This window comes from Panulirus ornatus, chromosome 9 (assembly GCF_036320965.1).
Source record: "Panulirus ornatus isolate Po-2019 chromosome 9, ASM3632096v1, whole genome shotgun sequence".
NCBI lineage: Eukaryota > Metazoa > Arthropoda > Malacostraca > Decapoda > Palinuridae > Panulirus > Panulirus ornatus.
Window position 1 is genome coordinate 19,934,028 of NC_092232.1, and position 15,000 is coordinate 19,949,027.

At 46.0% G+C, this 15,000-nt stretch overlaps 2 protein-coding genes across 3 annotated transcripts in view; one reads left to right on the forward strand and one right to left on the reverse strand.

Moving 5' to 3' along the window:
* The window catches only part of LOC139750249 (LIM/homeobox protein Lhx9-like), a 251,118-nt gene extending 247,853 nt beyond the window's left edge, over positions 1-3,265 (reverse strand). The window contains exon 1 of the mRNA XM_071664767.1: positions 3,009-3,265. Within this exon, the coding sequence (XP_071520868.1) occupies positions 3,009-3,053 (45 nt within the window). The 5' untranslated portion in view covers positions 3,054-3,265. The remainder of the gene's footprint in view (positions 1-3,008) is intronic.
* The window catches only part of rt (Protein O-mannosyltransferase rt), a 533,108-nt gene that overhangs the window by 171,696 nt on the left and 346,412 nt on the right, over positions 1-15,000 (forward strand). The gene's annotated exons all lie outside the window — the stretch shown is intronic.

A 15,000-nucleotide genomic window follows, 5' to 3' on the forward strand; every position in this document is an offset into this window, starting at 1 on the left:
CGTATTGAAGATCCCAAATCAACTCGTACTTATGCAGCTTTCACATAAATCAGACATATGTCCAGGTTACATCGCTCTCATTAAGGATATAAGATGACCCGGTGAATATTATCATACTCTCCCATTCGTGTGGCCCGTGCGTGTATGGCGACTTTAACCTCCAAGAAGACGACGCATAACCCGAGTTACCGGTACCACACTTGTCTCCACTGGGCCTCAGCTCATCTGGTGGCCCGCCAGAGGGGGGAAGCTGTATGTGGTCTCGAAATTATCCTCACCACCACCTGATGAAGGTGGCTAGAGATTTCATCTATATTTTTTTTTTTTTCTTATCGATCAGTGGATGTTAATAGCTTGACTATGACGGCCTTAAGTGACCCTGGCAGTAGGTAGGGATGAAGTCCACCCAACCAATCAGAAGGGAGGTAGAGTTGTGTGTTGTAGCCTAGTTATCATCGTCAGAGCCACACCATAGCCTGCCACCGGTGTTATCACCCATCTACCACCACAGCACCACGTCCTCTGCACCATCCAGCCTCTGGTCACCAGGTACATACACTGCTGAAGGTCACCATGAATAGTGGTATTTGTGACCTCTCTCTCACCCTATACGTTACTGATGTGACCTGTCTCCCGCTCTGTATGTTTCTGTCTCAGCTGTCTTTAACTTCGCTTTAGATCACGAATATACAGAAACCTATACACTTACATCATGTATGTATGTATGTATCTATGTAAGTATGTATGTATGTATGTCTATCTATCTATCTATCTATCTATCTATATATATATATATATATATATATATATATATATATATATATATATATATATATATATATATATATGTATATTAACGCATTGTTATTGTTTTATTTGATCGCCGTTTCCCGCATTAGCTAGGTAGCGCCAAGAAAGCCAAAGAATATATATATATATATATATATATATATATATATATATATATATATATATATATATATATATGCACACATAAACACACCTGTACAGTACTGTATGTTCATGAAGTTATGCAGAACAACATGCTTCTTGGAGAACGACTAGCACAACCTCACCATGACATGCAGATATACCAGTTGATTAAACAATACTGACAACCCGATGACCTGCGAGGGGTGGGTAAGTGTCTTAGTGGAGGCTCTTGTGCCCTGTACACAGGTACACACTCGCACACCCTGGGTCTTAGTTACACCCAACGCCCTCGACAACCACTCTCCATACACCTTCCTCATGCCGCCCGGGAACAAGTCTCTAATGAGGTTCCTTAGAGTCATCAGGACTGAGCGTAGCCTCCCCAGTTGTAGGGATGCAAGAAATCACTTCGTTGCAGAAGCCTTCGGGACGCCCCCTTATCTATGGTAAGGCGGAGGGGTTCTCCCGCTTCTAGTTCCTGGAGGAAGGTACCACAATAATCCCCCTACAGAGGCTTGCCTGGCTAAGGCACCTTCAGCAGACTCTGTGGCGAGGGTTTTACTCAATTGGTTCCCCTCTGTGAGATTGCCTCAGCGGTCATACTTGCGAGGCTTTCCCAGTCGTCAGTTCCGGCCAGGCTCCTCAAAGCAGATACCCGTTATGGGTCTGTCTCTCCCCCTCTCTGTCCATGCTGCTGCCCTCCTCTGGCCGTCGACCAGGGGTCATCCTAGCCACCCGCCGCTAAGCTCCGTAAACTGAGGTTAATCCGCTCATTATCCCTGGCCGATGATACCCCGAGAGCTGGCTGCTCCGGGCCGGGCGGGCCGCTCGCTCGCTCGTTCGCCCGCCCGCGCCCCGTCGCTGTACACAGCCTGTCGTCGCGAGCCCTATCTGCTCTGCCAAACCACATTTCCCTACCTTTGCTCGCTCCCACCAGCGTCGTGGCCTCTGGCTGGTCTCGAACCCAATGGCATGTGAACCCTCAAACCCACCCATACCTTAAGAAACTACGCGGCAGGTGAGCAAGTCTCCTACAGCCAAGCACACAACCTGTCACTTGTGATCCTTGTGTCCACACACACACACACACACACACACACACACACACACACACCATAACAAGGGTTTACATCCGTTGACAGTTCTTATCGTTCGGGGTTTAATAACCAGAAGAAGAGCTGTGGTCATTATCTTACCTCACACGTCTCGCGTGATTTAAAGATACCATCTAGCATGATCCTCATCCACGACGGAGTGATGATCGTACGAGGGACCGAGATGGCGACGGCAACTAACACGTAACACTACTCACATACCCCGCGTTACCTGGGCCTGGCCCACACCACTGAGCGGGTCAGTAACAGTGGCACTCATCAGACACAAGACACTACTGATAACGACACACACAGCCCTTCTGCACTGTGCGAGAGATAGCGTGCGAAATTTGCAGACATGGCTTTGCACTTTTTTTTTTTTCCTTCGGGAGTTGCATAAAAAAAAAAGATATAAGTAATTTGACTCAGTAGTTAGATTTGTGGGTTGAGGGCAAGTTAAAAGGGTCATCGTCTGAGGATGATAACGCCAGCCACTACTGGTCATGCATGACGTGACACCACAGAGTAACAGTCGACATAAAATAGTTTTTTACGGTTGTCATCACCACACAACCCCATTACCTCCCTAATTAACCAGGGCGTAATTAAAGCAAGGGGAAAAAAAAATCACTAGAACATTGAGATTGTATCGTAATTGTTTCACAAGGACCTTTTCCCGAGGCACATCATCACTTGTAACTCCCCACGTTGTGATCCCCTACACAGCTGGTGCACTGGGTGCTCCAAATGGGGGTTGTGGTGGCTGCCACTCCAACCTGCTAGCGGTAGCCACAGTCTGCTGACGGGGGGTTAAGCTACTGACTTAGCCCAAGACTTAAGCTTTTTAAGCAACACTTTAGTAAAGTATTAAACGTATGGTTTCAAAGCCACAAGACTACATAGAGGTACTGGGAGGGTTGTTGGGTGTGTGTGCCCAGGCAGCTGCTGCTGCTGCTACAGGTAACCTGAAGGTGTACTTACCCAGTACATTTCCTGCGGTGACCCGGTATCTTCGTACAAACCCATCAGATACCCAAGCGCCACACGCCGCCTCCACTTTACCTTCCTCCCGCTTCCACTCAAACCAATCTTAACATCACCTCTGCATTTATCCAACTTTTTTTCCTTCTAATTCCCGTCCGCTTACATATTTGTTCTCGGATTATCACACACCAACAGTTTTCGCCCAACACACGAATGTCCGCGCACCCACAACGTTCCCACTACGCACGGCCAAGCGCAACTGTTTACAAAACCACTCTACTGAATTCAGCCAACCACGCGTGGGGAAAAGGCGTGGCTCCCCCTGCGACGGCCAATGGAGGAGGAGGTAGGCGTGGAAGGGCCGGCCGCGATTGGTCTAGAGCCGCCGTGTTCCTAACAGAAGAGACGTGTTTTTCACCATCTCCGCACAGTGGGCGGGGCCAGGCTTGACATGTTGTACGCTTGTACCGGTAAAAGGGACATATGTTCAGGAAATATGTCTCCTTCCAATGAAAATGATAAGTATTACGGGCATTTGTGGAATTAAAACCTAAAAGTTGGTTCGGGAGTGAAGTCCTAACGAGAATGACTCTGGAAAGAGGGGGTAGGGTGGGGGTAGGTGGAGGGAAGAGAAAAAAAATGTGTTCGTATGGAGCTCGTGGCCAGGAAGAAGGAAAAATTATTTCTTTATTAAATGGAGAGGCGTCCAGTCCAGCAGCCTCAGTTGTCGACTATTGTTTTAGTTGTAAGAATGGGACACGGGCGGGGGAGAATCGACCCATAGTGTCGAGGGTCGCACAATTGTCGACGGATTTCTCTACGCCCTTAGCCTGATATATATATATATATATATATATATATATATATATATATATATATATATATATATATATATATATATATATATATATACCAGCTTCCTTTCAAAATTTCGTTGTAAATTGTAAGGAGATTTGCTAATATATAGCTTTTTTTTTTTCATTTCATTACGATCTCGATAAGATCGACTTAATACCCCCGTACTGGAAAAAAATATATGATGATAAAACACGAAATACAGATTCAGGTAATTATTGATTTTTATCACGACTGTGACGCCCCTTTTCCATTTTCGTTACACAGAGACCAATAATTAGGCGTCGCTCTTCACTGAAAACGCGTTTTGCTACGTAGCGATAATTAGATTACGGTGATAATGTTTGTTATTGTTCTTCCCCGTATGTGCACGAATCTTGGTGGCTAAGATGGTTGTCTGTGCTGCCCTGCAGAAGGTCGGTGCATCCCATCCATTCATCTCAACGCATCAGATGTACTGCGTCAGTAGGACTTTAAGCTTAAAGTCCAGCAGACGTTCTGATTGCTTCCCGTTTTGCCATTCGATACCGCATCAGTCCGTAAGAAGTATCTTTGTGGACTCCTTGATCCGCTCAGACGCATTTATATCAGTAGAAGTTCTTTTAAGGCCTGTCACTCATTCCCTCAGAGTTTATGAGGAGAGGCTGCTGGACTCCCATACCCAAGTCCCTCATTCTCATGAGCGAATGAGGACACACACACACACACACACACACACACACACACACACACACAGCGACAGGAGGAGGGCCTCACTATGACTTATTATGTAGCAGGATATACGCTGCAGGAATCTGTGTGTGTGAGATGAAATTGGCTGTCGTTCGACATCATCCCTAACATGTCTCAAGAGTCCCGTATTAGGAGAATGATTGAGGAGACAAAAGAAATGTCCGCCCGCACATATCAGAATATCTTTCAAGAATAAGGATAAGGAAATATTCAGCAAGCTGTTCGCATCCTACGTGAGGCCAAAAATAGAATATGCTTCGCAAGTTTGGTCACCTCACGTAAAGAAGCACAATAGAGTTAATAGAGACGATCCAGAGGAGGGCAATAAAGAAGATACCAGAATTAAGAGAGATGGATTACAGGTAAGGGTTATAAGCCTCGAATTATGCCCACTTTGGAAGAAAGAAGAGTGAGGGGTGACCTGATTACACCCTTTAAGTTTTTTTGAACCAGATTGGTGACATGGACAATGAACAGTTCTTCCAAAGATGTAGAGGATAGAACAACCACAGAACATCGAGTGAAATTAAGCAAGTAACTTGTGAAAAGAACATAAGAAGAAGAAGAGTGGTGGATTACTGGATCAAAGTGAGTAACGATATCGTAGATATGGACAACAGACAGAAGTATGAAGCGTTGTATGGCAGCAGCGAATGTTTAAGAGACGAGGGAGGCCCCACGTATGAAGACTTCCCTTACCGAACAGCACAGATAGATAGGTACACGCCTTGGTGCTGGGATTCATACATAACATACAGTGGTGCTGAGCTTTCCATGTACACAAACGGTGATACTCTCTCTCTCTCTCTCTCTCTCTCTCTCTCTCTCTCTCTCTCTCTCTCTCTCTCTCTCTCTCTCTCTCTCTCTCTCTCTCTCTCTCTCGTTGTTTTGATATTGGTCCGTCCCTGACACAGAAATCGAATAGTGTTTCTAACTGGTCTTAAGGCTTGTGTGGGAAACGAGATTTACATGTACACACGGGTAAGTGTGGGTACCTCTGTGTGTATATATATATATATATATATATATATATATATATGTGTGTGTGTGTGTGTGTGTGTGTGTGTGTGTATGTGTAAGATGATATATGTACAGTAACAATAGTAATGATAATAATGATGATAAAATATAAGTAATGATTCTAGCAGGAGTAATAATATAAATGATAATGATAATGATAAAGTACGAATGTTATAATAATAACTGCAGTAATAATGGTTTTGATAGTGATAGTGATAATCAACTGTTTATGGATCATCCTGTCGTCACAAGGTAAAAATATACAGAGAAATACATACTGTATAAACCTTAGGGCTGTCAGGAAGCATAGGGAGATTGTTAGACTGGCAACCTTTACTCAAGGATTGACCGTTATGATGCTCCTTCCTTTGAAAACTTTTACTCGAGGATTGACCGTTATGATGCTCCTTCCTTCCTCGAACGGCGAAGCTGTTGAATTCTCTTTTCCTTCGTTTATATGTGTGTCAAGATGGATGTTGCTTTATGATTAAATGATTCTTGACGATGTTCACAGTGGCTGGGATGGCTTTGTTTTGCTCAAGATTATGCGTGTTCGATGTTTTTTGGGGGCCGAACTGCAACTCGGGGACGAGGGATCCAAGGTGGTAGAATTCTGGTGGCGACGGCGAGAATGATGCAACACCATACTTGCGATATGGAGTAAGAGTTAGGAGGATCAGGGAGTTGAAACTCCCGACTGATAAGAGAAAATTGTAGATGATGGTAATGCATCCGTAAAAAAAAACTTGTCATACAAGTTCAGAAGGCAACCAGTGATGTAGTGCCGGGATGAGTAGAGTGAGGAATCAGGTAGGGGTTCAGCACTAAAGGGGCCACATCTCTAAATTCCTTTCCCCTTTCTTGTCTTATGGTCTCTTAAATAACATAATGGGCTTTGCATTCACGACTTCCCTACTTTCTGTCACTCGCTTTTGCTTTCTCTTTTTTCCCTTCTCCTGTCAGTCGTATTCCTCCCTAGTCTATAGAACTGACCCACGTCCACATTTTCTTCCCAGGTCCATAGAACTGACCCATGTCCATATCTTCCTCCCTGGTCCATAGAACTGACCCACGTCCACATTTTCCTCCCTAGTCTATAGAACTGACCCACGTCCATATTTTCCTCCCAGGTCCATAGAACTGACCCACGTCCATATTTTCCTCCCAGGTCTATAGAACTGACCCACGTCCACATTTTCCTCCCTAGTCCATAGAACTGATCTGTGTCCACATTTACTTCCCTGGTCCACAGAACTGACCCACGTCCACATTTTCCTCCCTGGTCCATAGAACTGATCTATGTCCACATTTTCCTCCCTAGTCCATAGAACTGACCCACGTCCACATTTTCCTCCCTGGTCCATAGAACTGATCTATGTCCACATTTTCTTCCGTGGTCCATAGAACTGATCTATGTCCACATTTTCTTCCCTGGTCCATAGAACTGACCCACGTCCACTTCTTCAGATACGTTGAGGAACTCACTCTATGATCCTTCCTCCTCCTCGTCCTCCTCCTCTTGATCGTGAGTGAGTCAGTCTACGGTTGCTAACCTCCCTACCGCTGTAGCTCAGCTCCTGCACTTCAGACGGTTTTTATCACCGGCCATTGGACGCTCTCCAAGGAGTTGGGTAGGTTTCGTTAAGCAGTGACTAAAGTGGTGCCACATTCACTGATTTAGGTACAACATATGCTGTAAATATTCTCAAGAGTTTTTACCCTTTTTTTTCTCTCTTTTTTTTTGTACATAGTTAAAGTTAGGTTGTTGACATTCACCAGTATATACACTTTAGTGTGCTGACAATTATCCTCATGCGGTCCTGTGGTGTCAGACTTGGTAACCACGTCAAGGACGGGGTTCCTCACACAAGCAGGTACCTAGTATGTCATCCATGCGAGATGGTGCTCACACAAGACTCGCCTCAACAAGGTGGATATGTTTAAGATGGCTTGTGTCAACTTTGTGTCAGACCTGTGCTTGTCTATTTGTATGCTGTCGTGATCCTAAATACAGCTTAATTGTATGTGTACGTGTGTATGTCATTTTTTTGCATGTGTGTGTGTGTGTGTGTCTGTGTGTGTGTGTGTGTGTCTGTGTGTGTGTGTGATTGCTATTTGTGTGTTGTGGGGAGAGAGAGTTTTCCACTCGTGTTGCCCAGGTTCTCATCCTTGTATATATACATGTGCCATGTCTTTACTTTTGTATTTGTATGACACACACCCACACACACACACACACACACACACACACACACACACACACACACACACACACACACACACACACACACACACAGGTCTCTGTAGCTTATTTCTTAGTGCAAGATGATATTCATATCGAGATTTTCTTCCACAGGAACCCATCCCTCATTACATTGCACTCACTTGGGTTGAGCTTCATCAACCATGCATCAGGCTTCCTTTGGAGTTAGTTCAGTTCCATTTTGTGAGTTTTGTCGCAACCCTCCTCACTCTATACTTTGTGAGTTGATTCAACCCTCCTCACTCTATACTTTGTGAGTTGACTCAACCCTCCTCACTCTATACTTTGTGAGTTGACTCAACCCTCCTTACTCTAAACTTTGTGAGTTGACTCAACCCTCCTCCCTCTATACTTTGTAAGTTGTCGCAACCCTCCTCACTCTATACTTTGTAAGTTGTCGAAACCTTCCTTACTCTATACTTTGTAAGTTCTCGCAACCCTCATTACTCTATACTTTGTAAGTTCTCGCAACCCTCCTAACTCCATACTTTGAAAGTTGACACAACCCTCCTCACTCTATACTTTGTAAGTTCTCGCAACCCTCCTCACTCTATACTATCCTCATGACCTTGGCATTCATCTGCCAATTGATTCAGGTATTACCCCCAGCGTTTCTGGCAAGTCACTTGCATAGGTTACGAAGGGTAAAGGTCTGAGAACAGAGTCCTGCGGTACGCCACTTCTGACCCTTAAAACCCCATTTCGAGAAGGCTTTTCTGACATGCGTCCCTTGTTACCTTCCACTGAGGTAATTTCCCAATCATCGTAGAAGTCTCTCCTCCCTTAACTCCTGCCTGAGGACCCAGGTTTTCACCCTGTGTGGTATAGTGTTCAATGCCTTCTGGCATTCCAGATGCACAATATCCACCCAGCCTTCTCCTATGTCTTGTACAGAACTCAGTGGTTCGTTCTCTGTTCCTGTGTGATGACTGTTTGTGTGTTACGGGGAAGAGAGTGTTACACTCGCGTTGGCCCGTCCCTATCCTTATGTATATATGTATCATGTATTATATGTATGTATTATCTTGCTTTGTATGTATATGTGCACACTCCCCACTTTGGGGTAGGTGTCCATTTATCGACCAGTCCCGAGGGGAGGATAAACAGGTGGAACTGGCTGTGGGTCGACAGCCGCGCTCAGGATTCGAATCCATTGGGGTCCGACACCGGGCTAGCCCGTGATGAATTCATGATCGGTAACACTGTGATTACTGTTTGTGTATTACGAGAAGAGTGTGTTCGTCGTTACCATGTTTACCAAATGGCGTCCTAGCTTCGTCTCTTTGATGTATATCAACTGACTGTTATATTTCTCTCTTGTGTCTCCCCTGATGATGTGATTATTACACGAAAGTTCCCAAGTGCACTTTCGTGTAATAATCTCATCATCAGGGGAGACACAAGAGAGAAATAAGTTATTTGATATACATCGAAGAAACGAAGCTAGGACGCCATTTGGTAAACATTTGGATGTTTCCCAAATGCAGGAGGGTGAAAGGCATGCAAGGAATAGAGTGAATTGGAACGATGTGGTATACCGGGGTCGACGTGCTGTCAGTGGATTGAACCAGGTTATGTGAAGTGTCTGGGGTAAACCATGGAAATTTTTGTGGGGCCTAGATGTGGAAAGGGAGCTGTGGTTTCGGTGCATGACACATGACAGCTAGAGACTTAGCGTGAACGAATGTGGCCTTTGTTGTCTTTTCCTAGCGCTACCTCGCGCGCGTGCGGGGGGAGGGGTGTGCCATGTCATGTGTGGCGGGGTGGCGACGGGAATGGCTGAGGTCAGCAAGTGTGAATATGTACATGTGTATGTATGTATTTGTCTGTGTATGTATATGTATGTATACATTTGAAATGTATAGTTATGTATATGTGCGTGTGTGGGCGTGTATGCATATACAAGTGTATGTGGGTGGGTTGGGCCATTCATTCGTCTGTTTCCTTGCGCTACCTCGCTAACGCGGGAGACAAAGTATGATAGATATTAATAAATGATATTCATATATCCTCTGTGAGATGTATGTGTGACACCAGGTCCCATGCTGGATGGTATGTCTACACGGGACTTCGTGGTGGCAACAGGGACCCCCTGCTGGTACAGAGTTTTCGTCTCTGGCTGTAATACTGAGACTATCTGTATAGATACCTCGTCACAAATTTGCTGTTCGTGTGGCCATGACACATGTTTCACTGTTCGTCATAGTGTGCGGTGGATATCATGGTGTCTCCTCCCACCCCCTCCTTTCTCCCTCATGAAGCACCTCCCCCCCAGCATAATCACCTCCTTACTCCCCCTACCCCACCCACTGGAGCACCTCCTCCAGCAGTGGGGTCTCTGCTCAACGTTTGTCCTGACCCGTCCACTCAAACCCGCCCCAACACCTCTGCACCCACACGTGTAAAGTTTTCCAGACTCTGTGGTCTTCTACTCTTTGAATGCCCTCTTCATCTCCCCTCTAGTGTGTGTGTGTGTGTGTGTGTGTGTGTGTGTGTGTGTGTTATCATCGATTCGTGCATGGGGGAAGGTGGGGGGGGGGAGTTTGAAGTTTTAAGCTCGGAGGGTCCTATCTCTTATCTTTGTATCTTTATCTTACAGTACCCGCAGTTACTTTCTCTCCTCCTGGCCAGTTCTTGGAGTCCACAGATCAGTTGCTGAAGAAATGGTTCCTTGCATGTCTCGCTAGGTTTTCCTAGCTTAATGTCCTCTTGTGTCCTCATGTCCGAAAGTCTCTCCTCACTTCATGGAACTACTCTATGGTACTGTAGTCAAGGCTTCCCGTGAATCTTTATCACCATGTATTTGCCTGTTCTTCTGTCTTCCTAATTGGCCAACTGAGTTATTCTTTCCTGTCTTCATAGCTCATTTGTTCAAACCCAGGTGTATCGTCATCTCTTATAGTATTTTTCTTTTTATCATCTTTTCCAGAAATTTGTAATGAGTACCTTAGTTACGACCTGACTCTAGCGGTGTATTCAAGCTCAGGTCGAATAAACGGCTTTCATACGAAGATTCTTCACCATCACGCTATGTACTTAATACAGTTTTGACAGTGACCAAACTATATCTTACCCCTACACGATCCCTCTCACGTGATGGTATGGTGAGAAGTTAGGCTTAGGAGGTCAACTGTGAGATGCTTTCACAGGACGACTCTTGCAATCTGTGTCCTCAGTTATAGTAGTCACCTTTTGGCTTATTTAAACTCCTTCCGACTTAGTGTGTGCCATATTTTCGACCACTGGTGCGTTTTGCTTATGTTCCTTTGCGTTGTCTCGCAGTCTCGCTTACTTCACGCACTTTTCTTTTTTTTTGCGTAAAATTACCATCATCAGTAAATACATTCCGGTATTACGTCGTCTCTCTTAGCAATTAATTTCCTTAGATCAGAAACATCGGTGGTCCCATCACTGAACCTTGCGGGAACCACACTTTTCAGCTTCGCCCTCTCGAGAGTAGAGGCTTTCCTCATGTGTGTTCTCTCATCCCTTCCCGTTCGCTGGCTGCCGATCCATTCTAGCAGTCCGAGACTACTTACTACACAGTCCACCCACATATCCCTCTCCTGTGAGGTGTTCCTTAATCTCTCACGGACACCCAGCGGGTCGGTCATGTATGAATCTCTTCTCTGAATCCATCTCGTCCCACTTAAGTAACATGTGCGGGGTCTCCTCTGTCTACTTCCTCGTCATTTTCTCTAGTGTTCTTCCGGGTTGTGTTATTTTGTTTTTTTGTTTTTCTTTCAGTTCATATTTCAGGGCTGCTACTCTGTTACTTTCTTTTTGAATATGGCCACTTCGCCGCCTCTCATACATTCCGTTGTAACATTTGTCTCGTGGAGACAGATAACATCACCAGCGGCGGTCTTGACAAGGCCCTCCTCTCACTGAGCTCAAATGGTCAGATCCAACCTGAATGTTGAGCTTCGTCCGGGTTTATACTCCTTCATGAACCTCCTCGCTTTTACGAGATTCATCTCCGTGTCTCCTCCTCCCCTTCACTGGCTGATAGCAAAGGTACCTTCGGGTCTTCTGGTATAAACACACATTGTAATTTCGTATTCATCTTCTCCCGTATGTTATCATCTGTAATGATATGCCCTTTAACCATGACCTCTTCAATCTAAGACTTTAGTAATTTGCTCTTGATTATGACTTTGATGATAATTCGTGGAAGAGACACGGACGTTCTTTCGACGTGTCACTTGTGTTTCTGTCATGCCTCCATTGTTCCTGTTTCCTTGCCCTGGTGTAGTAATGTATTGTCCATTTGTATCACTGTGGCCTGACTCCCCCGTCTCCTAAGTACTTATACTCTTGTTTGTGTGTGACTGTGTTTGTGTGTGTGTATATATATGTGTGTGTGTGTGTGTGTGTATGTGTGTGTGTATATGTATGTGTGTGACACATCTCAGGTTGTATACAGGTCTCCAGCTACACATAGAAACATCTCCATACCCATCACTACAATGACGAAGCCCCACGCTGTGATACACAGCCCTACCCCGTGCACAGCCACAGCTCACCCCCGGGCCTAGCGCACACAGCCCCACTCCTCCGCTCGCCACCAAAATATCACGGGACGACAGATTAAGTGCGTGTGAGTGCGGCCGTGCAGACCGCTGTGACCACCTCAACCTGTCGTCCCCTCCCGCCTCGCCCTGTCTTACCCTTGTCGCCGCCATTATGCGTGAGGGAAGGCCATTAAGAATATTGTTAATCACGCTTGTTGGGCAGGTTTATGGCGGCCGGCGAGGAAGAGAGAGGGAAGGGGGGCCTCTCTTCTTGGCGCGGGCGAAGGAGGCGACGACACTTGAAGGAGCTACTTCGTCAGTGGTTTTGTGTCGCTCCGGGTGGTGGTGGCCGGGTGATTCAGAACGCCTCCACCTGCAGAACCAGGGAGGTGTTGGCAGGTTCTGTCACCCTCGGCACTCACGCCTCGGCTGTGTGCGTTAGGGTCTTGCCTCCTCGGATGGTGTTTGATGATTAGAGGAACAGCCAGCCTCTCTCTCCTCCCTCCCTCCCACTCTCCCTCCCTCACCGTCGCGGTGATAAATTGCCGTGGAAAAAATGAGGCGTCGATGGCGGAGGTTACCTACCGCTGAGGTGCTGGTACTATTCATCCCACTGAACACGTCGGTACGACACTTTGATATGATGATGTCGTCTTACGACCTGACCGTGAAGGGGTCAGGTCAGAGGAAAGGCCAAGGTGCTCAGAGGGTCGTGATTTAACGTCGTGGTGTAGCGGTAAGCGTTCCAGACCGTAAGGCATTCACGGGCTGTCCAGGGTCGAGGGCATAGGTTCGAATCTTGGTTACGGCAGTCTGTCCACAGTCAACCCAGCTGTTCATCCACCTCAGGGGTTGGTCGATGAAATGAGTACCTGGCTCAGGCTAGGGTCTATCTATCTATCTATCTATCTATCTATCTATATATATATATATATATATATATATATATATATATATATATGTGTGTGTGTGTGTGTGTATCGTTAATGGAATGGACATAATTATTGCTCCAGCTGCCCGTGCCGTCTCGGCTAACACACACAAAAAGAGAGATTAACTGGGGGTTAAGTAATCGAGGTAACCTGTACAAATCTGCTGGCAAACTCGACCGTTCCGGGGACATTCATGTCTCACCACCCAATGTTACGTTCTTCCCCCGTGAGCTCACACGAGGGACGCGCCTCGCACCAGTACTGGGGCGGCACACACACACACACACACACACACACACACACACACAGGTGTTGGTAGGAAGCGGTGGAAGACTCGGTGGCCAGACACAGATGCAGGGGTCTTTATCCTGACGTTACTTGTCAGCAACAGACCACAGCTACCGCCCTGGGCGGTACTTGACGCGCTGAATGGACTACGGGACATCAGCACATCATGATACCTGTGTCGGAACGTAGCATACATACATGAACAACATTGACGAATACACATATGAAAGGACAGGTATTACAGCAACATACCAACACGCATATTGTTATTCTCGGTTACTGAAATACACAATAAACCGTCCATATCCGAAACTTATATATATATATATATATATATATATATATATATATATATATATATATATATATATATATATATATATATATATATCCACTTTTCACGGAACCGCTATGCGTCATGACCCTAAATAGCCTGTAATTATGTGTGTGTTTGTGTGTGTGTGTGTGTGTGTGTGTGCGCGCGCGCTTCAACTGATCGCCAGCCGGACACATAACTCCAGGGCAAGTCACCGGTAATAGCACAAAATGAGCCAATCAGATCTCAGCAGCCCCGTGGCTAATGGCCAATCTGATCTTCGTGATTTTGCGGTTAATGGAGGAATTACGAGCCATCTGCTGATCTGGTTCTGTCCAGTGACTCGTGTGTAGACGAGGGACGTGCGTGTCTTCGTACCACAGGGACTCTGGGACCAGGACCCTCAAGATTAAGGGACGAGATCGTAAAGACAATATTGCCAGTACCTGAGGTTCTGGAAGGAGTGGAAGTCCAGGACCTGAAGATGAAGGGGACCAAGGCCTGAAAATATATGGCCAGGACCTAAACCATTGAAAACAGGGAAACAGGACCTGAAGATTAGGCGAACTAGGACCTGAAACTATAGGATGGTCAGGACCTGAAGACCATGGAATCAGGGCCTGGAAAGTAAGGTAGCCGGAACCAGAAGCCCTGGAAGTCCGAGAGTTGAAGACCAGTACAGGACCCAGGGTCTGAAAATTAAGGGAACCCGTATACTTGGGAATTAGGGTAACCAGGCCCTAGAAGCCCCCCGTAGGACCAGGACCTAAGAACCACACTATGGTGGTATCAGGGACCTGAGGGCTTGCTTGTTCGGCCTATGACTCAATTTCTCACTGGCCTCTGCGGGATGCCACCTCCTCATCGCGAGATCTGATTGTGCGTCGTTGTTCATATTGAGCCAAAAGGAGTAAAAACAAAAAAGATAGATAAGACCTTTGCGGTGATCTGGCGGATCAGGTCAAGACGCCTCCTATTCTTCCACCAGATGTCCTCTTGTGAAATATTACCCCATCGAGATCTAATCTCCAGCAATACCTGGTGATGTACGTCGATATCATGAAAGAGA